We start from the raw sequence: 13,524 nt of genomic DNA, 5'->3' as shown, positions 1-13,524 counted from the left end.
AAGAAGGATGGCTCTAAATCACAGCAGAATCCTGTTGAAGGACAGTCTTCAGGAAGAATGAAATCTGCATAGCAAACCCAACCCTAGTGTAGTTTAAGCTGCTTTTCCTATTAACCTCTCATAGGTGCCCCATCACCTTTTCTTTTGTCTTTAGCTGGGGATGGTATTTAAGGTGATGGCTTGGGCCATCTCAGGGAGTTACTCAGTTCTTGATATTTCGCATGTGTATCAGAAATATACATGTTAATAAACTTCTGTTTGATTTTGTCCTGCTATTCTGTCATTTCTTACAGAGATCCTCAGCTAAGAACTCAGAAGGGTAAAGGGAAATAAGCCTCTACGTCACCCTAAGTCAGCTTCAATAATTGCCATAGTGAGCAGTCTTGATTCATCTGAAACTCACCCTCACTTCCCAAGATTATTTTAAAGCAGTTTCAAGACATCATATCATTTTTATCCATAAATATTTTAGTATGTATCTTTAAAAGATATGGAATCTCCCCCATTAAACATATTTAGCATAAACATTTTTATTATTATTCATAAATATTAACTTTAATATCATTAGTATCTAGCCAATGCTCACAGTTGTCTTTTTCCCCTTTTCTGTTGGAAGCAGTATTAAATAAGGTACACTTGGCTGACATAGGTTATACAATTGCTTTTCTGTTCCCCCCCCACCCCATGTCTCTAGGTTGTTTGTCCTGTAGATATTCCCACAGCCTGGATTTGGCTGATCGGATCTCCCCCTGTGTCAATTCACATGTTCCTCTGGCACCTTAGGTTGGTGTTTAGGTCTAGAAGTTTGATGTAGCTCATTTGGATTTTCTTCACCCCCTTGTCTATGTAGGAGGTAGGGTTGTATATATCCGTTATAAGGTACATAACATCTTGTGTGTGTGTGTGATGTTGGAGCTATTCATGATCCTTGCTCAAGGTCCCTTAATTTATTAAGAGTTGCAAAATGAAGATGTTTTAAGCTCTTTGGTTAATACTGAACTATGGTATTTATTGGGACAGTAGGGGAAAATAATTTTTTCAGTTTTTAAAACCTGTTTTCAAGATGATGAAGTGGTTCTCCTCTAGTGAGGAGAGGGGATAGTGAGTTTTTATTGCTATTTGCTTGGTTTGGTTTTGTGAATGTCGGTTTGAGCTCATGGATTTAAGCATTTCTGATCAGCTTCAGTCCATTTCATTTGTTATGCTTGTGCCAACCTTTGGCCATATTTGAGCAGTGGGAGTATATTCAGGTTGGGTCCTGAGTCTTTTGCACATATTCTAGAATTCTTGGCTAGTTTTTCTTTTTTTTTCTTGTCTTTTGCTTTGTTTTTTGCTTTCTGATATGACATGATATTTCTAGTTCATTTTGTACAGCATTTGCTCAGCCCTGGTTCTCCAAGCAGCCCTGTCTTCTTTTAGTGTGAAATGGTATTTAAAGACTATAGTCTGGGTGCTAGAGGAGCTTATTGCTCTTGGTTATTGTTTCTTGGCTTTTTTTTCATTAGACAAAGTAGAATACATTTTTTAAGGTAAACAAATATGTTTACATGGGTGTTTCCAATCCAAGTCAGATGCAGGACACTAGTGTTTTTACTTCATCTTATTGTGCTTACATCTATGTCTCTTTTCTCCCATCATCCATTCTCTTTGTCCCAAGTCTAAGCCCAATTCTCATTGATATCAACATAATTATTCATTTGTTTTTTCTTATAATGTGATTTCTGAAAACATTATAAGATTTATCTTTTTGCAGTTCATATTGTCTTCATGTGGGTGTATGATGCAGAGAATGTGTTTTCAAATTGTTTTGTTTAAAACCACTTTTGATAGTTCTTTTTTGTATGGCTCTTTGAACCAACAGGATGGGTAGATATATAGGTAGTTTTATTTAAATTTACTCTGAAATTTTAGGAATTGCTTTTCAAAAAATTAGTTCTTTTATAATTATAATTCTGTATAATGCTTTCATGATTCCAAAATCAAGACAAGGCTACTTTTAAAGAAGGCTGATATCCTTGTTAGCTCTATTCTAATTCTCCTTCTCCTTTTAGGGATAACTTTCCAGGCTAATTTTGACTCATCTGTTTATTAATGTTTTTTAAATATAGTTTTATCTGAAATTTAATTTTTCCTACTGTGCAGAATGAAAATTTTCAATTTCAATACTGTAATCTCTGGACTTGGTTTATAAGGATTTTTCTGGAAGCATGACATGTGCCATGGAACTCTGATTAAAACTCTGTGATAATTGTAATTCCTTCAGATCAGGTCTGTAGCCATTCCAGACTCAGATGCCAAGACAGTGCAAGAATGGAGTTTAGCAGATGCTTACATGGGGTTAGTTTCTGCATCCAGAATCTTCCAGGGAGAGGAATCTTCACTAATCAGGCTTCATCACTAATCAGTTGAACCTAAACCAGTTTCTGGAGGCTGGGCCTTGGGCATGAGAGTGCCCTTATCCCCACCCAGGTGATGCTAAGGTGCAGTCAGGATGAAGACCACTGTGTTAAAGATGAGTGAAGGCTAGGATATCTAGAGTGATGGTGGATATGATTTCCCAGATTCACTGCTTTTCCTCCTTATCTCTGGATTTTTCTCAACCTCACTTTAGAACTCCCCCAGTTCTAAAGATTAATTGCCTGTTCAGTTTTTCCCTACAAGCTCACTCGTTTCTGCTTATATATTTCACTCAAGTGTTTTTCTTTGTTAGCTTGTTTCTATTTTTGTGTTTTTATTTCCATGAATGAGATATGGGGAAATTGGGTGAGAAATGTTTCAAGTACATTAACTTAGAGAAGGAATTCTATCCACTGCAGAAGTTCTAGTTTCTAACCGAACCCTGCAAGAAGTTATTCTAAGAAGCAAAAGGTGGGGCCCAATATCTGGTGCTTTCAGGAGGCTGAATACCAAGGCCTCTGTCAAGAAATGGCTACCACAAGTTTCTCTGGCAGTCCAGTGGTTAAGACTTCATGCCCCCAGTGCAGATGTGAGGGTTCTTGATCCCTGGTCAGGGAACTAAGATTCTGCATGCCACATGGTGTGGCCAAAATAAAAAGTCTGCCTCAGAAATTCAGACTCTCAGAGAATCCTGAATAATGAATGTTGTGGTATTAAATTCTTCTCTTTTAAAGATCCTTTATGATTTCAGAGTTCTGAAGAATTCTTGTGAAAGAATAAGAACTATATTCTCAATTGGTTTGTGGAAAGAATATACATGTGATCATTGATATGTCAAAGAGGAAGGGTTTAAGGGGGCAGTGTTTGACTTTTTTCCTGCTGATCAAGAAAATTTCAGTATGGTTAGCTTCAAGGTTGATAATGAATATTTTCTCAGTTGTTTTATTTCTTTTTAGTTGAAGGTAAGGATCGGGAGTGTAGAGATGAGAGATTTCCTTGGTGGTGTCTGCCCACACCAGTGTACACGTGGTGGGGGCAGCTCCCAGGAATGGCTGCCACCAGTGTCTGTGTCCCCAGGGTGAGCCACAGCCACTCCTTGCCTCTCTGAGAGACTCTCCAAGGCAAGCAGAGTCTTCTGAAATTCAGTCTACCCTTGGGATTCACACCACTGTTTCATTTGGAGTTAATATTTGGACTAGAGCATTGAGCATATGCAGGAGTTAATCTTCTGGTAGCTGGAAAATCTTTTGCCTGGTTTGCCTCAGCCAGTTTTACCAAACGTCAGAAATTGAAATACTCAGATTATAAATGTTCCTGCCAGCTGTCCTATTAAATGACTGTTCATCTAACCTTTCTTTGTGTGTGGAGGGGACAGATCTACTCAGTCTACCTTTGATGACTTCAGTAACTTCTGTCCTGTGTGTTCTCGAAGCTTTGAAGAATCATATTTAATATGTGTATTCTTACTCTCTATATGTACTTGGGGTTTTGTTTTCACAATTTTGTGCTATTCACTATTTTGCCTATTTTGTTTCTATTTTTTCTGTTTGAGAGACATTACTGGAAAATTGTTTTTTACTTCCTGTTAGTTTTCATGTGGAGCATAATATCAATTTTCTGTTTTCCATAGTTGCAATTTATGCCAGAATGGAAATTCCTTGTATGTTATACTTTTCATCACTTCTCTGAATTGCCGTGACAGCTCCTTGCTGGAGGCAAAGTTGTGTGTGTGTGCTCAGTCACTCAGTTGTGTCTGACTCTTTGTGACCCCAGGGAATGTAACCCGCCAGGCTTCTCTGTCCATAGGGTTATCCTGGCAAGAATCCTGGAGTGGGTTGCCACTTCCTCCTCCAGAGGATCTTCTCAACTCAGGTATTCAACCTGCATTTCCTGTGACTCCTGTGTTGAGATGGATTCCTTACCATTGAGCCACTGGAGAAAGTCCCAAAATAATAAATGACTCTCCCCCCAAATTGCATCAGTAACAGTTCATGTTTGAAGTCCTTTGCTATCTTTTTGAAAGATAAGAAATTTTCTATCCCAATTAAATAATAATCATTATCAAGAATAAAAAGAATTCATAGATGAGTGGAAGATATGAGCCATGAAGTGGCATTATACCTTAATGAGGCTATTTCTCCAACTGTTTTTTATTTTTATTTTTGGCTGTGCCAGGTCTTAGTTTCTACATGTGGGATCTAGTTCCTTGACCAGGGATCAAACCAAGGTCCCCTATGTTGGGAGTGTGGAGTCTTAGCTAAAGGACCACCAGGGAAGTCTCTCAACTGGGTTATTAAATATTGTTTCTCAGCAAAAAACTCCAGATATGCTTAGACAGTAGTGATCTGCCTTTATTTACACTCTTTATTGCAGGATTTGTTGCATTTATCCATACTGTGTTTGGTGAATGACATTACTTTTATTTCTCCTGTAATCACAAGGATGTTAGCTCAAATGGAGACCTAAGTAACAGGCAACAGTGATTCCCAAAGAGAATCATAAGTTTTAGGAAAGTTTGGGATGGCAGATATTACTGCTGGGATTCTGGTGTTTTGTGGCTGCAGCAATAGACTGCCCTTGGCCATACCTGGGCTGGGACTGCCTGTGTGTACAGTTTGATGTTCTTGCTTCTCTGTGTGAGCCTCCACATTTCCGTCTCAGGAAACTCTATAAACAGAGTGTTTGACAATCCATTTTATGAGGGACTGTTCCATGAGCTCTCTATGCCTCTTGGGATGGGTGATAGGACACGGTGGAAATGTATCAGAACTGACCATTTTACTCCAGTCTGATAATCTTAGTTATACTTCTTCAACTAAATAGTGTTCCCTTTATCCTCTATGCTGCTGCTGCTAAGTCGATTCAGTCATGTCCGACTCTGTGCGACCCCATGGACTGCAGCCTACCAGGCTTCTCCGTCCATAGGATTCTCCAGGCAAGAACACTGGAGTGGGTTGCCATTCCTTCTCTAATGCATGAAAGTGGAAAGTGAAAGTGAAGTCGCTCAGTCGTGTCCAACTTTTAGCGACCCTATGGACTGTAGCCTACCAGGCTCCTCCATCCATGGGATTTTCCAGGCAACAGTACTGGAGTGGGGTGCCATTGCCTTCTCCCCTTTATCCTCTATAGTAGATGAAAATTTCCATGACTTCATGGAGGGAGAGGCAGTTGGTGCAGCCTGTGAATGTGTGTGTGTCCATTTGTGTAGAACAAGACAGGAATGTTAAGGTTTAATGAGACCCCCTTATGAGGGATGGGGACATCTTTTGATAAATATTCTGATCAGGCACTGGTTGGCTGAGCAGGAAATGCTTAGTATTTTTGGTGTTTGGTGTTATGGATTCTCCTTCCCTCCTCTTGTGTGTGGGTTCCTCAGCTTCAGACAGACAGAAGAGAGCTATCAAAGCAAACCTGTCAGGTAAGCCAAGCTTCCCCTGTCCGTGTTAGTAAGGTGGGATTGCCAGAAAAGGAAAAGCCCTGTTCCTGAAAGACTTCCAAAATTTTGGAATTTTGTCTTTTGAGAAGTCTGTGGAGGAAATGATGTTGAGGGTCAAGGTGTTTACTTTTGGTGACTTGGATTCATTGAGTGTTTGGTTTTCTTTGATGGTGGAGAAAGAAGGGGACCTGGGGAGAAAGAGTCAAGGAGTGACTAGAGGGAGGGAGTGAATTGTGGGGCGAAGTGGCTGTTTGGCAGGGTGGGTAGGTGTTGCTTTTTCTTTGCCTTTTTCTTTGGGAAAGAAGCTTGCTTTCCCTAAGTCTTACTCAGAGTGGAAGCCTCAGTGCACTGTGAGTCAATTGGTTTAGACTTGGGGAAGAGAGGATTGGGAACATTTATTCCAAACCACCAACTTCAGTGAATGGTGGGTGGAGAACCATGGAAGACATGGTTTTTTAGCTTGACCTCCACCATATTTAATTTTTCACTCCAAGGAACATTCCAACTTCTAGAGGGTAGAGACATATTGAGGCAGTGCTCTCGGGAGCTGTGAGCCTGTAGAGCTGCCAAGCCTGGTTTCTTTGTGGTATTCCAACTGAAGCTGGTTTCCATTCCCTTGACCTACAGACATGTAGAGTTTGGGATGGAAAAGAGTGGATGTGTTTGTGCCAATGTCTCAGTTCATAAAGATTCACAAAGAAGGTAATAAAAGCATGTCTCCCATATGTGAACCAGGTTGACTTTCTATTGGGCTGGGACATTAAGAATACAGGGGACAGGGGCAAGCTGCCAGCAGGCTTCTTCATATGGAAGCAGATTTCTTACTCTTCTTCTGCCAGCTTTTTCCTTATTCATCTTAAGGCTCAGTTGGTATTGAGCCTGGTTGTGGTATTTACTGAGCATGATACTAAAGCTTTACTATTTTTGAATGTTAAATTTTGTCTTAAGGTTAAAACTGTTGTCTATTTGTCTTATAGTAGATAGTGAATCTGCATTTTTTTCTTTTAAATTAGCCATGAATGTAGCCTTTTGTCAAAATGTATTTTTAGCATGCTAATGGTAAAAGTAAATCTTGTGTAAAGAAAAACTGACATTTCTAATTAAAGTTTTTTTTTTCTTTTCTTTCAGGAAGGTACCAGAGTAGTTCAACCCATATTTTTGGGGAAAATGGTTAGTTATGTTGAAACCTACGATCCCACTGATTCGGCCGCTTTGCACGAAGCCTATGGCTACGCGGCAGGACTGAGCGCCTGCGTGCTGGTGTGGGCTGTTCTGCACCACTTGTGCTTCTACCACCTGCAGCGCGTGGGGATGAGGCTGAGAGTAGCGGTGTGCCATATGATCTACCGCAAGGTGAGTGTCGCTCGGTACCACGGTGTATACCTCCCCTGGAGCATCAGAAATATTTTGGGAAAGTTGTTTGTAAATTAAAAATTTTGTAACTGGGATCATTTATACTTTGCTAGGGCTTCCAGATGATGGTTCAGTGTTAAAGAATCTGCCTGCCAATGCAGGAGACACAGGTTCAATCCCTGGGTCTTGAAGATCCCGTGCAGAAGGAAATGGCAACCCACTTCGATATTCTTTTTTTTTTCCACTTCGATATTCTTGCTGGGAGAATTCCCTGGAGCCTGGCAGGCTACAGTCCATAGGGCAGCAGAGAGTTGGACATGACTGAGTGACTGAAGAGAAACAGAGAAGCTTAATTGCATCAAGCCAAGTTTGTTGTCCTTTAAGCAAACTTTACAAATATATAATAAAAAATTTTCTATTGAGATCAGGTCAAGACTGCCTTTGATGGCTTTTAGTCATAGGCTGTTACACAATATCTACTAAATTTGTAACAAAATCTAATTTTAAAATATGTACCAAAAATATCACATTGATTTTCAATGTTTTCATGCCAAAGTAGTATTGATGGAAATTTTGTTGTTGTTGTTGTTCATTAAAACCTTCATTTATATCAAAGTTGTATTTGAAAGTGAACTTCAGTGATTGGATTAAATCTAGGAGATTTAATTTATAAAATTAAATATAGGAGAACAGAATGTGTTTGAGAAAGGGAATGATTATATTTTTATATGGCCCATTTACTCATATTCAGTAAAATTGTGTTAACTAAAGAAAAATATAAATAAAATCTATGCATATACAGACTCACTCACTATATTCTATAATTATGATTGTTTTAATGGTATTAAAAAATATTGATTTTGATATTTGGCAAAACTAATACAATTATGTAAAGTTTAAAAATAAAATGAAATTAATTAATAAAAAAAATAGTTGGATATTTGGGATAAAACTTGAAATTTTCCATTGTCCTTGGCAATTTTGGAGAGAATTTGTGGCAGTTCATTCAAATTATTTTCATAATTAAATATTTCCTTTTTGTCTTTAGCATGCATTATAGCAGTTTTAATAAGACCTGATTTGATGTGTTCAGTGATTTCATATTGAGAAATGCCATAGAATTATTTCATAGTTTATTCTGGTCTTAGCTAATATAAAGAGAGTAAGGATTTCAGGTGTCTTTACAAAGAAATTGCCACAGATACACTATGTCAGGAGCTAAAGACTCCATATAAACTTGATCCTGTGTATCTTGTTGCTCTGGGTTGTTTGCTTTTTTTCAAATCCTTACTTAACTGTATTGTATACTTGAAAGTTGCTGAGAAAGTGGGTCTTAGTGAGCTCATCTCACATACACAAAATGATAACTACATGAGATGATGAATATGTTAATTGGTTTTAATAGAAATCATTTCCCAATGTGTATTTTTAACAAAACATCATGTTGTGCACCTTAAATATATATAATTTTTATTTAAAAAATCCTTATTGAAAACTAAACCAAACAATTTAAATCAAAATTATTGCTTCTTTTACCTGCTTGCTACTTCTCTAGACATTCTGTTTCTTAGGAATGCTTTTCTTTGCAAAATGTAAGGTGTCTTCTCATCTTTCCTTGAGCAGAGTCTTATTAATGTCAGGGCTGTGTGAATCCAGGGCCCTGACATCTCACAGTCTGTGTTTGGCTATTGCACGTGAGCAGGTTTCCTCTTGGGTGATGCGGAAATGGCAGGGGTGCCTGTTCACTCTAGTCAGGGGTCTTCCTTGTCCTCCATCATCATTGTGTGTACATGCGTGCTTGCTCAGTTGCTAAGTTGTGCTCTGTGACCCCATGAACTGTAGCCTGCCAGGCTCCTCTGTCCATGGACTTTCCCAGGCAAGAATATAAGAGTGCATTGCCATTTCCTTCTCTAGGAGAGGTAGATTTTTAACCACTGAGCCACCAGGGAAGCCTTATTCTCTTTTGCAGTCCACCATTTGGCAGACAAATACTTAGATTTCCCCACAAATGATGTTTGTCTTCCTAGATCATGCTTAGCTCCCATGAATATGCATGAAATTCACCAGAACTATACTGTGAAAGCCTTAAGTTAGGTGTGAGGTGATGGTTCAGTCAAAGCTTACTCTTTGCTGTATAGTCGAGCCATAGTCCACCTGTTTTATTTCTTTCCAGCTAACACTTTGGAACATCACCTTTGGGAAATCTGATCTGACCTGGCACGTATGCTTGTATGAATGTAAATTTCTCCCAAAGGTGTTCATTTTCTGGCTTGATTATGCCTGAAAGAACTGTCCCTCTATGAAGTCAGGAATTTTAGAGGTAAAACCATAGACTTAATCTGAAATTCAAGAAATGTGGGAAAGACAAATTTCCTTGTGCCTAGCCTTGCATCTAGGGCATCAGATGTTAAAGAATCTGCTTGCAATGAAGGAGACCTGGGTTCAATTCCTGGGTCAGGAAGATCCCCTGGAGAAGGAAATGGCAGCTCACTCCAGTATTCTTGCCTGGAGAGTCCCACCAACAGAGGAGCCTGGCGGGCTACAGTCCACAGGGTTGCAAAGAGTCGGACATGACTGAAGTGACTTAGCACTAGACCAGCCTTGCATCCATAATCCTGCTGAGGTGCAGAAATAGGACACTTCTTTTTTGAAGGTTACAGGTGGGCTGATTCCTAGGGGCAAATCTGGTGCTACAGAGCAGCTCTGAACATTTGTGGCTCTTATTCTACTTCTAATCCCTGGTCCTGGGAAGAAGTCACATTGGGTGTTAGAAATGGGATGGCTACTAAGCTCATAGTTGTAATTTGTCTGCACCATTGGTTTATGGCTGGGGCACATCTCCAGGAGCTCTCTAAGGCTGCACATCTGCAGCTTCCTAAAATGCCCCATTCAGCATTTTAGTGTTCTTTTCAGCTGAACTTGGAATGATCTTTCAGGAGGTATCCTATGTAAAATGACTTGTTTATTCACATTTCCACAGCTTTGGTAAAATTACTTTTTATCATTGACTTTTTAAATTGTGGCAAATATATACAATATAACATTTACTATGTTAACTCTTTTTAAGTACACTGTTTATTCACATCAAATACTTTCACATTGTTCAGAACTTCCCTCCCCTCATCCATCACCATGCTACTTCTTCTCTCTCTGAATCTGACTACTTTAGGTGCTGTATATAAGTAGAATCACACAATGTTTGTCATTTTGTGTCTAACTTATGTCATGTAGCACAACGTCTTCAAGGTTCATCTGTGTTGAAGCCAGTGCCAGAATTTAATTTCTTTTTAAGGCTGAATAATATTCCATTATTGGAGAAGGAAATAGCAACCCACTTCTGTACTATTGCCTGGAAAATCTCATGGACACAGGAGCCTGGTAGGTGACAGTCCATGAGGTTGCAAAGAGTTGGACATGACTGAGCAAAGGCAATCAAATGGCAATATTCCATTATAGGTCTATACAACATTGTTTGTATCCATTCATCTGTCAGTGGATTTTTGGATTATTTCCACCTTTGGCTATTGTGAACATTTGCACACACGAGTGCAAAAAGATCAAGTTAGTGTGTTCAGTTCTCTTGAGTACATCCACAAAAGTGGTCTTGCTGTGCTAGATGCTGATTTTATGTTTACTTTTTTGAGGAACTGCTATACTCTCTTCCATCACAGCTATACTGTTTTACATTCACACTTGATTGCTGAGTTTTCTATTTAACTCAAGGACTAAACAAGAAGTTTTTATGAACCATGACATTTTGTTTGCATCAGAGCCTCCACTTGATGGTTTGTTGAAGCAACTCATGATGTCTGTTCAGGTTCCTCAGCTTTCTAGGGCATTTTTCAGAGGTTTGTTTTTTTTTTTTTTTTTTGCCAAATAAAGGGACTGTGAAACACAGGCTGTGTTTTTTAAATTCAGAAGACTGGCATTAAAAACAGAGGTTCCTCACAGGAATAGTGTTTGAGCATTACACTCATTTCAGAATGAAAGGGAATGAAGATTCCCTTTCATACTCTTCAGAATGTAGATTCCATACTCTTTAGAATGAAGAAGCTAAACCAAAAGTGTTAAAATGACATCGCCCACAGAATTAATGATCGATTCCAGATTTATAGTCCAAGTCTCTTATTTTATTTCCTTAATGCAGTCTCTCTACTCACGTCTAATTTGCCTCAAAATTACTTTAGTTGGCCCCTAAGTCTAAATCTACACCCTTTACACTTCAGGCAGGTCCAAGTTCACTGAGAAACTGGGTGGGGGATTTGCTTCTACCTCCCTCTCCTCCCTTTGCCATCCTTGCTGGCGGGGCTGCCACCACACTAAGTTAAAGGCTGAAGAAGGGTCCCTAGATCCCCGCTGTCAGTGGTCATCCTGCTCCTGCTGACACCACTCAAGACTCCAGGAACGCATGCTCCATTGTGTTATGTCTAAGATGACTTGGTATTACCTTAGGAATCCAGTTTTCTGTCTCCCTCTCTTATTTCAGGCACTTCACCTAAGTAGCTCGGCCATGGGAAAGACCACCACAGGCCAGATAGTCAACCTGCTGTCCAACGATGTGAACAGGTTTGACCAGGTGAGCTGTCCCTGAGGGATCCTCTTCCATGTCCTGTCTTTCTCACTGGGTTAGGCTCATTTGGATGCCAGGTGCCAGCATTTGGTGTCAGCCAGGGTTCTGTTGAGGACTTAAGACAAGTGTTCTCTTTATCCAACTCTCATTTCCTCTGTGTGCAACTTAGATGTAATAATGTGGGTTGTAGATGAGGGTTTTGTTTTTCTAGTAATAGACGGCAGCAGTGTTGCCCGGCTCAGTGAGTGTCCCTAGGGGTCCTCCTGGCATGGCCCTTCTTGGCACGTGGAGTCAGTGTTGCTGCCTAAACTGTCTCCCTCCTCTTCTGACTGATGAAGGCCTGGTGGGCAGGGGTTGTTCTTTCCCCTGTGTCCTGTTCAGTGCCTACTGTATAGGGAGCCTGTGAAGAATAATGCTAAGTGGGTGGCCCTCAGCCAGGCACAGCCTACTGTCTTCTGTCCCCTCACACTCTTTTTTTCCACTGACTTTATGAATAGATCACAGTGTCCAGGGCCTTGTAGCTGTTGGTCAGGCACTTCTCCTTCAGTTATTCATTCATCAAGCATGAAATAAGACCGCTACTCAGTTTTAGGGTTGAATATGATTTAGTTTTTGCTGTGGAGAAACCACAGCCCGTTAGGGAGGTAAGTACACAAATAATTACTGGAGAGTGTGGTACTTACCATAATATAAGGTTTTCTTGGGTGCTAGAGTGAGATGGAAACAGAATATAGAGTGCAGTGAGATGTTGGGAATGCCCTGAGCTCATCTGTGGTGTAAACAAAATCAACATCTTCCTTCAGTGCTACTGGTCGGGTTCTCCCTGGATGTCCCTGAAGCTGGCCCTGTGCTGCCCGGAACAGCATCATCTGGGGTGGACACAGGTTTCTGCTTTAGCAGGTTTAAAACCCACTGAGATATCCCTGGTTAGGTTCCTGTCTGTTCTTTCAGAGCAGATTGTTTCTACTGTGTCTTTACTGATTTTGATTGTATACAGTCCCAAGAAGGCTTTGTCTTTTTCTTTTAAGGTAACGATGTTCTTGCACTATCTGTGGGTGGGGCCACTGCAGGCTGTCGCAGTGACCGCCCTGCTCTGGATGGAAATAGGAATATCATGTCTTGCCGGGATGGCGGTTCTCATTATTCTCCTGCTTTTGCAAAGCTGCTTCGGGAAGTTGTTTTCATCACTCCGGTAAGTGAAACACTGCTTTTAAAAATTGATAATATGTAATTGGTAACATCCACAGTCTGCTTGATGCTTTTGTTCAAAAACAAGGCAAATGCCTTCTCTAGTCTCTTCTTTGTGTGAGTTGTAGACCCTACAGGCTTAGCCAGTGGAGGCTCCAGCCTTAAGCTGAAGGCTGATCGTTAAACAGAAAAGGTGATGGCATTCACCGGCTCCTCCTGACACTGTACCTGAATAAGTAGAGAGTCCTTAAGGAGAATTTACCAATATCCAAGTTATTTAAACACGATTAAAAAGAGTAATAATTTTACAGGCCCATTTCTAGCTGCATTTATTTTTGTTAAGCTTGTTTTAGAGCCACTTTCAGGTAGTGTATTTATGTCTTGTTGTATTTCAATGCTTCCATTAAGTTATAGGCACCCCAAGGGCAAGGTTGACCTTAATTATGTCTTTATACAGCCGCACAGTCCCAGCAGCATATGCGATAGAACAGTGGCTGGTGATGAAGGGCCTAATGGTGATGAGATAGACCTGAAGCAGGTCTCAGAGGGTTGGAGGTGGGTCATTGTCCAGGTTGTCAGA

The 13,524-nt window shown here is 40.2% G+C and overlaps 1 protein-coding gene across 1 annotated transcript in view; it reads left to right on the top strand.

Annotated features, from left to right (window-relative positions):
• LOC133258053 (ATP-binding cassette sub-family C member 4-like) overlaps window positions 1-13,524 on the top strand; it is a 170,082-nt gene that overhangs the window by 14,711 nt on the left and 141,847 nt on the right. The window contains 3 exon segments of the mRNA XM_061434392.1: window positions 6,962-7,186; window positions 11,673-11,762; window positions 12,785-12,948. Coding sequence (XP_061290376.1) covers window positions 6,962-7,186; window positions 11,673-11,762; window positions 12,785-12,948 — 479 coding nt within the window.

Source organism: Bos javanicus, chromosome 12, assembly GCF_032452875.1.
Source record: "Bos javanicus breed banteng chromosome 12, ARS-OSU_banteng_1.0, whole genome shotgun sequence".
In the NCBI taxonomy this organism is placed as follows: Eukaryota; Metazoa; Chordata; class Mammalia; order Artiodactyla; family Bovidae; genus Bos; species Bos javanicus.
The sequence above is the reverse complement of the archived record's forward strand: the minus strand, read 5'-3'. Positions and strand labels throughout refer to the sequence as shown.